The 10,474-nt window shown below is 48.7% G+C and overlaps 1 protein-coding gene across 1 annotated transcript; it reads right to left on the minus strand.

Moving 5' to 3' along the window:
• Nucleotides 1–4,926: 4,926 nt before the first annotated feature.
• Nucleotides 4,927–5,593, minus strand: EI90DRAFT_3020206 (uncharacterized protein; the record flags this gene model as incomplete). The annotated part of the gene is made up of 2 exons (XM_039057482.1): nt 4,927–5,311; nt 5,457–5,593. The coding sequence occupies 2 exons, from the start codon at nt 5,591–5,593 to the stop codon at nt 4,927–4,929; spliced, it is 522 nt and encodes a 173-aa protein (XP_038910725.1).
• Between the last annotated feature and the right edge of the window lie 4,881 nt (nt 5,594–10,474).

The raw sequence follows: 10,474 nt of genomic DNA on the forward strand, positions 1-10,474 counted from the left end.
AGGGACGACCCAAATAGTAGTCCTGAAAGGGAACTACAAAAGGAAGTCCATTCGAGGAATAATCCTCGAAAACATCCACGAAACACTTGGACACTTAAGATCCAAGAAAACAGTGGAAACCCTCCATCGATACTTCTGGTGGAAGTCGATGAGGAAGGACACCCACAAGTTCTGCAGGTCTTGTGGAACTTTTCAAACAACAAAGAAAAGCACCTGGAGAAATCCTGGACTGCTTCACCCACTCCCGACCCCGGAGACACCATGGTCGTCAATAGCCATGGACTTCACAGGTCCATTCCCAACAAGCTTGGGATATGATTACCTCTGGGTAATCATTTGTAGGTTGACGTCCAATGTCCACCTAATTCCAATAAAAACAACAACGAACACACTAGAACTAGCATTCGTATTTCTTCGTGAAGTTGTAAGACTCCATGGTTTACCACACTTGATCATATCAGATTGAGACTCGAAATTCACGTCAAAATTTTGGTGCAAACTACACCAAATACTCGGTGTGCAGTTGAAATTCACAACTGCATTCCACCTGCAAGGTGACGGCCAAGCAGAAAGAATGATACAAAAAGTAGTACAAATACTACACGTGATGGTTAGACCAGATCAACGCAACTGGGCAGCGAAACTGTCGATGGCGGAATTCACAATCAATGTGAGCTCGAACACATTGACAGGATTTGCCCCATTCGAAGTAATCTACGGCCATATGCCAAAGATGTGCCTAACAGCACCACTCTCGGACTACCCAGGAGTAAATGACTTCGCCCAAAAAGCGAAGGAAAACCTCATGGCAGCACACAACGTGATAATACACAATCACACTGCCCAAACAATCCAGGCGAATAAGAAAAGATGCCCAGACCCACCTTTGAGAAAAGGCAAGCTTGCATACTTATCCACGGATAAGCTGAACCTACCCAAAGGAAGGGCAGGAAAACTAAAGCCCTTATACATAGGGCCTTACGAAATTCTGGAAACATTTCCAGAGACGTCAAACTATGTCCTCAAGTTGCCACCACAACTTGAACAATGCGGAATCCACCCAAGATTCCACGTATCCTGGCTCGTACCTCACGAGCCGAATGACCAAAAAATCTTCCCAAACAGGGAAGTAAACATATTCTACGATTTTGGGGAAGACCCTGATCGCGAAGCAGTAGTTCGCAAAATCTTAAACCATGCATGGGTTCACAACGAACTCTGGTTTAAGGTCAAATGGGAACCAGGGGACACCACATGGGAACCCCTAGGAAATTGCAATGACCTCATCCACCTGGATGAGTACCTCACATTACAAAATGTAAGGGAACCAGAAAAACTCCCTATCAAAGAAGACAGGGAACTCTCGGCATCACTACGCCCCCAAAAACAGAGGTGGAGGAAGTAAAGCCGAGGGATGATGGCCCACAGCCAAGAGCATGGGAAAGTTCTGGGCGAGTAACTCGCCCGGACAGCCACACCATGTACTAGAGATCACATGGGCCAGGCGAGTAACTTGCCTAGACCACGTGAACCACAGGCTCACATGTAAAAGCACACACAACTGCGGCAAATCCCATGCATGCAAGAACGAAAACCCCTCCCACCACCACAAGTAACATAACGACGAAATGTTGTTCTCTGGGGAGGCAACCCTCAGTTCGATCCAAACAAGCCACCGGACATCGAAATACAACAACCCGGGGAGCAAGGCTCTCCGGAACAACAACAACACCAGGTGCAGATAAGTCCCACAGACTACACAATGCATGCAGCACAAATGAGTGCTGCGAACCAACAACCATCCACATTGTTAACAGGCACTGCATACCCCCAGCCTCCTCAGAGGGGCTTCCAACCATATGCAGTGCAAACTGCACCGATGGCGCAACAAGCGCCATTCCAGGGGCAGCATTTGCTGCTGCAGCCTCAGGCATACTCCCCAGGGAACTTCCCTGGCCAAATCAACCCCTGGATCGGCCAATTCGGCCCAGGTCCAACAACACCCCAGCCAAATGCAGGCTGGGAATCAGCCATCGCATCAGCGGTAGCTGCTCAGACAGGACAGCTCCACGAGGAGCTGAAAGAGATGAAGTCCCTTGTAGGAGGGAGACGAGGGAGCGACAGCGGCTCCTCATCCAGACCGTCCAAACAGGCATGGTCTGATAACTTGAGGGCGTCAGAAGATGCCTGCGACCATTGTGCCCACTGGAGGTGCGAATACAACAGAGCATGAAGAGATGCCAAGGGCATCTTCGACTCTCTGAAAGATACAGAGAGAGAGGTCGACCTCCAAAAGAGGGAGATCAAATTACTAAAACGCGAGCTCAGAGAGGCACACGCACTGGCAGACCTCGCTGCCAAACCCATTATGACAGGGGCCTCCCAGGTCAGGGGGAGGGGATACAGTTCCGGGCCTCATGAGGTGTGACCCCACATGGGGACTAGTGCACCAAGGGGTGGGGCACTCACTATCCTGCCACCCCATGGGCAGGCGACCCTGTCTGGGTTGCATAAGGGCCCACCCTCAGAAGGGCAAACCCATGTTGAGGGGAAGAGAGAGAGTGGTAGGCAACCGACAGCAGACCCTAAAACGGGGACCACTGCCAGAGGTGGCGGGCCGCTGAGTACCTCAGCACCCTATGGGCAAGCTGCCCTGCAGGGAAGTGTCCACATGCTATATGAGACCACTGAACTCAACGAGTTCAGTAAAGTTGAAGCTCCAGTTGATGTAACAATCGACCCCAACTTCCCCATGAGGAGAATCGTGGGGTCAGAAGTGGCACACGACACCGCATATGCTTGGTGGACAAGTGTGAGTGGGAAAGAATACATACATTGGTACGAACAAGCTGAAGCTGCCTTTAAAAGCGGCAAGGTACATAGAGTCCTTTGCAAAAAAGCGAAGGAAACTGAGAAATATTTCTTGGGACTCCCGAGTATTGCAAAACTCACAGAGGAGTACAATTCCTTGGAGAACAAGGGAAAAATCTCCCAGGAAAGTCTAGGCAAAGCTGCCTATATAAAGTCCCAGTTCAAACCACTCAGGACTCCTGAGGAATGCGCTGCAAGAACTGTGGAGCAGGAAGCAAAAGCTTCCAAATACCAGGAAAGAGATGCAAGTCTCCACACTGGACAAATGGGCCAGCAACCACCCTTCCCCATGGGAAGAATGGTAAACTTACTGTACTCTACACCTTGTCAGGGCACACACCCTGACTAGCCCGGACCCGGACCCACATCCGGACCTGCATCCACCTGCTGCGCTTCCCACATGTGTGCACACTCTGCATGCCGCATGCTCCGGGCCCAGTTCCTATCCCTTCATGTGACTTCTGGGTATCCCCGGAAGTTTGCCTGATATTGTGGCCACTGTGGGAAGATGAGAAGTTGGCTTCCTTCTCATCTCCTTACCCACAGTAGGTTGTGCCCTGGATAGGGCTGGTTACACCAGTAGGCTGTGGACCATAGGGGGGGAGGGTCATGGGGACCCGGGAGTCGTCCCCTGACACACCTGAGCCAAGTAGCTCAGGAACACAACAACCTGCTCCCACCCAGGAAGCACCCACTTCGTTGAGCCCACAGCTTGACAATGTAGCTCAGGCTACATCATCGCATCCGATGCAGCAATCGGATGTCCAGATGAACGACCTGGAGGAAAACCCTCTTCCAGGGCAATAACTCTACCCTTGAGGAAAGGGAAAGTGACATGGTAATATGCCATTGAGACACCCGTGAAAACACCTTCCCCCAACTCGAGGCCCTGCACACAATATTGTATGCAAGGAACCACAAGTAACAATTGCAGAAACTTCTACTCCATCTAACCCACATCCACCACCACTCATGTGTAAACACCATTTACACATGAATCCTCATGTAACAAGTGAGGAGGAATACCAAAGACATATAATCTTTGGGTCAAAATTTATTTTCAAAAAACTCCTTCTCTTCATCATTTTTCCCTTTGCGATACCCATGTATCGCCGTTCACTTCAAAGTGATGGCCCCACACCCATTTATTCCCTCAATTTCTCTCGCTGACATGTACAAATTGCCCACTTTCAAGTGGCAATAATAAAACACTCATTGATATTTTCAAACTCAATGTAACTTCCTTTTTTTAAATTTTATTCTCTTCATCATTAACCATGTATGCGTCGCAAATGCAATGCAAGGGGGGAGAATGTCAGGGAAATGGCCCTGAACCCTGAGCCATATGTAATTACAAGGTACATATAGTCACATGGGTAAGCAGTAACTTCTGTTAACTGCTTACACACACCGTAAAATACACACATTCGTATCACTTATGGCTCTGTGTGCTGAGCTACCCCACTGAGACCTCACACTGTTCCAGATCCCAATTGGGGACTGATGTTCAAAGGTGCTTGGGGCAAGTGAATCCAACACCATGAGGTTTCATCCCAAATGGTGGAGATGTGAGCTGGATCCACAGGAAAGGATGCTCATCTCAACACATTAACGAAAAAATCAGCAGACATCATTGCTTGGTGTACCGTCAGCAAAATGATGTAAGTCACGATATCTCCTATGTTTTACATAACAATTGAATGGTAGAATTGACTTATGTAACCAGTCATTCTCACATCGCAATCTGACTAGAGACCTTTAACCCATGGGGTGCTTGTTCCTCGCACACCCATGCATTTAGCAGTCTCTAGCTCCTGTGGAGGGCATCAGGGCTGTGCCCCAAACCCCCCTGGGGCATTGCCTGTAAGGGAGATAGGCCACATACTCGTGACCTACCCTATTCATTCTTTATTTATCATGTCAGGTTTATACCTGACATGACACTTCTATTCCTGAACCCTTCATTTTACCATGCGGTCCCAAGCCACAATAATCACATGTACATACAATGATGTATTTAACCTGCATGTGAGGGGGTAAAGGCTTCCCCAGCCTTTACTCCCCCATTGATAATATAGTGTATATCTGACAGACTGGGAGTGTGAGGCAACACTTGACTATCGTGAGATCACTTGCGAACTCCACCTTAACAACCTTACATTGCCCCAGACCCCATTGGGGCTCCGCCCCATGCAATGTCATCCTTGTTATTATTGTTCCCCATGTGCTAAAGAAATAATTATTTATGCACCAAGGGGCCAGCCAGCCCTTGAACCCCTGCTCCTGCGGAGAGCCATTGGGGCATTGCCCCAAGCCCCACTCCTGTGGAGAGCCTGGGGCTGTGCCCCAAACCCCCCCCCCTGGACATATTTGATTATTAATTATTACACCAAGGGGCCAGCCCCTTGAACCAGGGTTGGGCTGACCAGCATCAGACCACCTGGTCACATGGTCAAATGTCAGACACCCGGTCTGATCACGGTCTCTGGTCTCAGGGACTAATGTATTGGTCACAAAATGGCACATGGACATGTGATCCCACGGTGTTAGCCAAATGTATTCATTATATCTATAGCGATGCTGACCATCCCACAACCTGACCCAAACTTGAGTCCACATCTAGATTCATATCTCTGGCAACAAAATCTTGCATCTCCAGCTCCAATGCAAAGTTTTGTGTACCCTGGAACCAATAATGATTCCATGGCCCATCCAAGGTCATATTAAAAATGTCATGTATTGCTTTGCCTTGTAGACTAGCACACTAATTAGAAGTGGTTTAAATATTAATGACAGAGTCCGGAAACTAGGAAGCACTTACTGTCAGGGCACGCTGCCGCCGCCGCCGCCGCCACCTCCTTTTCCTTTTTGTCTCATCTTCTCATTCTCTTTCTTTCCTTCTTCTCTTTTTCTATCTTTATACGGATGACCTCTCTCTTCCTTTCCTATATTTGTAGCACGGACGCGCCCGACACTGAGCACCCCGTAGGGGCATCGCCACACCGGATGCGCCGCGCACTCCTACTTGTACTTCCCCTCCAACACTTGGGATCGACCGCGGAGCCACCCGCGTTAACCCAGCTTTGTCCGAAGGTGATGTGGCACTCCCACGTGACCCTTCACACATGTATATAAACTAAGCTGAAGCAGGACCGAAGAAGTAACCTTCTTCTCATTTCCCACTTCAGGCAAGTACCTTAGTTTAGTCTAGCTTCCCACCCTAATAATAATACATTTCCCGCTTCAGCCTAAGAAGCTGCACAGGGACGTAAGCCCGAGTAAGGGCTGCCCACCATACGGTCTCGCCATCCCGCCACCGCCCAGGCCGCTAGCGCCGAGGGTTCCGTCGCTACCTCTGCCTTCCTTGAACCGTCCCTGACACTTACACACTGAGAGTCGTGAGGGGAGTCATGGTAGACAGGGACATTCCGGCATAAATGAGGAATGTCCAAATCCTCGTTGAGATCATCAAGGAGATTGGTGTGGAATGAAAAGTATGAGTGGTTAATGTCATCAGGAATTGAAGATGGGTGTCCATGTTCTGGCTCTAGGCAACTTCCTGTTGGATCACAGTCATTTGCTGATGAAGCATAGCCAAATGTCAGGGGACGCACGTGCTCGCGCAAGATGCTCTGATAACCTAGTTGTGATTAAAGCCGGGGGAAAGGGATGTCCCCATCTTAGGGTCAGCTATATACATGTAGAGTCCGGCAATAAGGAAACCAAACGGATTGCCGATAGAATCACGTGATCATAGAATGTTCCAGAACAATGCCGGAGATGATCCAGGTCACCGGGGCTTAGGTAAGCGGAGTAGACGGGAATTACTGGCATACTTCCCATGCGCATACACACAGCCTGTTACAAAAATGGGGCCGGAAGCGCCCATTTTCGTCCATTCTGGCGCAGGAATAGGGAAGGGGGTTGGACATAGGGGTTTACAGGTGGTTTCACAGATGGTTTAACATGTTGTTGAACAGGTAGTGTGGCAGCGGGTTTTTATTGATTAATGATTGGATAAACTCAATTACTATACAAATCATGTGATACAGAACCCATAAGAGTCTAAAATGGGAAATTCCCATTTCCATAACACAGCCGGCATAGGGTCCAGGGTCATTGCTGATCCCTGACACCAAATGATTGTCGGATGTGCTTCCGGTGTGTTCCTTCAACTGCATGCATGCAATTGAGGTTTAACTTGGTGGCAGAAATTTTGACCATTTTCTCGACAGCTAACCGATTTCGCAAAGGGTCTTTAGTGTCACCAGTAATAGAGAAGAAGCATTCAGAACTCGCGGAATTACAAACAAAAGAGAAAACAAGGATTGAAAGTTTTGCAAGAGGGTCGGTGGTGTGTGCACATTGCCATGCCTTGAAGGGATTGAAGTCCAAGAAGGAAAGCATCTGAGAAATTGCATTTGTGAGGTTGCACAGGCCCTTACTGGAATCCACTTGCAGAGGTTATTCCAATTCCAGTCCCCATCAGCATAACCAAAAGCATCATGTGGATCTGTCAGATATGCAATGCTGCACGGACCCAATTCCTCAGGTGGTGTGTCAGTTCCAAACACACAACAATACACCCATTCTATCATAGTGACTAGGAGTGCAGTAGAGACCATCGGTGTTAGAACTGGGTGAGTGCAGACAATTCCAGAGGGGAACCGGAGACTTAGCAAGGAGGGACCTTGGCCTCAGCAACTCAAGCAGAGCGCTGTGCCATTGCTGTTTGTCCATTTGGTCCTTAATTTCATAGGCGGTGAGCAGGAAGTCTCTAGGGGGCATTTCAGGTTGATTTTAGACTAAGGGCCTAAAACAAGAATGTACAAGCACCGGTATATAATGGAGAGGGCGAAAGCACAAGGGAAACAAAGGGGGTCCGAATCGGAACGAAGGTGTCCAAATGGGAACAAAGGGATGACAGAAGCGGAGCGGTACCGAAGGTCATAAGTCAGAACCTGTGATACATCCAAAAGGAGATTGGGAGGGCGAAGCCCAGAGGGGCAGGAGGATGAGGTGAAGTGGGGATGATGACTAACTGGCTAGAATGGGAAGAAGCAGCAGTCCAAATAAGGATGAGGGGAAAACGCGAAAGATACATTACAAGTGGCAAAAGTGCCGAAATGATCTGTGGAGCTCAGGGGTTACAGAGCTTGCGGAGGTTACAAAGGTGGGGTTGGAAGTCCAAGGAATATTGGCAATGGTGTTTATGTAGTATGAGGTCACCAATGCAATGGACTTAAGCCGAGGTGGAGTCAAAGTCCGAGGTCGGAACTATGACAGGATCTCGGAGAGAAGGTACAAGTGGTGTCCAAGTACAGGGTACAGGACAGCGGCGTGGCAGGAGAGGGTCAGAGGAAGGAGAGAGGAGAGAGAGGAACAGGGAGAGGAGTGGTGTTTGGTCCAAGGTAAGTATCGGAGCGGACAAGGGTAAGGTAGGAGAAGGATGGAAGGGTGGAGGTGGCATGAGGGGTGAGGGGTGGTGTGGTGTCAGGACCGAAGGTGAATATCAGAACAGACGGCGGTAGGGTAGGACTCCGGAGGTGGTGAAGATGGGGGTCCGGGAGTCGGTTCAGGATCGAGTATGTACGAATATGACAGAGTTGTATGCCCTGTGGGGCATAGAGAATGTCATCCTATGGACGTCGTCTGGATCCATGCATATTTGTTCATACGTGTCTGACATATCAATCTTGGATTGGTATGTTGCTCTGGCAACTGATTCTTGGATCAGTCACATGTCTGGCATTGGTGTGATGTCGAGAATCGTGTTTGAATTATGATTCCTCACATCGATTACCATGCGCAAAGATCCATCTGCTTTGCAGATGCATAGTAGCAGGCTTGCTTGCTTGCTGCTTGCAGGATACCACCATCCTGCTTTCACATAGCAATCTATTTTGGTCACTAGTGCTTCCTGCAGTGCTGCAGGATATCTCAGGGTGTTTTCCCGAAATTTCTTTTTTGGATCCTTTGATGGTTCACCTCCCTCAAGGGAGGCATTTCTAATGGTGCTGGCACCATTACAGTTTCGAATTTCTCTCTCCACCACTCCCTGAGTATTTCGAACTCAGGGCTGTTCATGGAGAGACCTTCCAGATGTGGTACGTCTGGAAGTTCTAGTCCTTCTGGACTAGGATTGGGCCAACCTTCAGGGTACTTTCTTTCGATTACCCTGAGGTGTGTTTTTGTCTCACCTCCTTGTCAGGGGGCTTCTTTTTTGGCTGTTCTTGAGCCCTTGCTCGAGTTTTTCACCCATGTGATCTCATTGCATGGTCTTCACTGACTTCAAGGGTGTCTATGTTACCCTTGTTCACCATTCTCACTTTGTGGGACTGGAAGTCTAAACTTACCTGTTTGTTTAACCAGGGGGTGCCGAATATGGCATCGTATCTATCGATGTTGATTACATTGAAGTAGCGTTTTGCTACATGGCTGTTGATCTCAACGTCCACATTTGTTCTGAACAGGATCTGTGATCTTGTTCCTTTCGTCCCCATTTGGAGGACGACTGGGTTCTCCAATTGGAGAATTGGGATATGGACCACATGTGTCATATCCATCCATGGCCACCAACTTCCACTGCTTCCGATCCCTCCGGACTACCTCTGCTCCTTCTCCACTAACCTCGGAGCCCCCATATTCCGCAATCACCTCCACATCCCTTGATGGTCACCACCCCCTCTTTTCAATATATTACCTATGCCTCCCTAAGTACGGAGCCCCAAAGGTTTCCAGACAGCTCCGATGTCCGCTAGTGCACTCCCGCCTCCGCTGGGCAATACACTCGCTTGCCCTGCAAGCCCACCTTCGGGCCTATCCCTCCTTTCCATTTCTGGGTTATCACCTACCATTCCGCTAACCCCATAACCCAACTTGTCAGTAATATTCAATCAGCTAATGTTTAACTCCATTAGCTCCGCTCCGCTCGGCCCTCGTTGTAACTATATATACTCAACTTGTACATAGGTTACACCTCAGTAATAAAATCGACTAGAGTTTACCCCCTTTAGTTCTGGTTGCCAGTTAGTAAGTTAGGGCATGGACATGTTACTTGGCACAGCGCTCCTGGCATAAGTTGCTGAGGCTGAAGCCCTCCACCACAGAGACATTCCTTCATCTCGATCTGGTCTCTGACAGCATGGATGAAGTCCAGCGATATTGCGTCCATTTCGGCTCCACTGTCAAATAACACATAGGCTTTCATGCCTGCTATTTTTATGTGAGCCATCAGCATTCTCTTTGTTGAGAGCAGTCTGTTTGTGGGGTATTTTCCTGCATCTTTTGAGATGCAAAATATCGCATCAAACAAGGGGGTCTGGCTTTCAATGGACTTTTGGTCCTTCTTCCCTTTCTCCTTGTTTTCCTTGGGTACTTTGGTGTATTTCCCCAAGGCATCTTTTCTTGGTGCTTCCACCAAGGCTTCAGCGACTTTCTTGTCTGCCGTGTTTTCTAACTGGTGCGCTATGGCTAGTTTGATTTTATAATTTATGTTGTTGTGGTCAACAACTGACATTGGGCCCATCCTTATGGTCCTGACGTTAACTTCCTCACCCTCTGAATCGGGTGAGTATTGAGGTCCCTCGTATGGGTCCTCTAC

This window comes from Cantharellus anzutake (assembly GCF_015039405.1).
Source record: "Cantharellus anzutake strain C23 chromosome Unknown EI90scaffold_76, whole genome shotgun sequence".
NCBI lineage: Eukaryota > Fungi > Basidiomycota > Agaricomycetes > Cantharellales > Hydnaceae > Cantharellus > Cantharellus anzutake.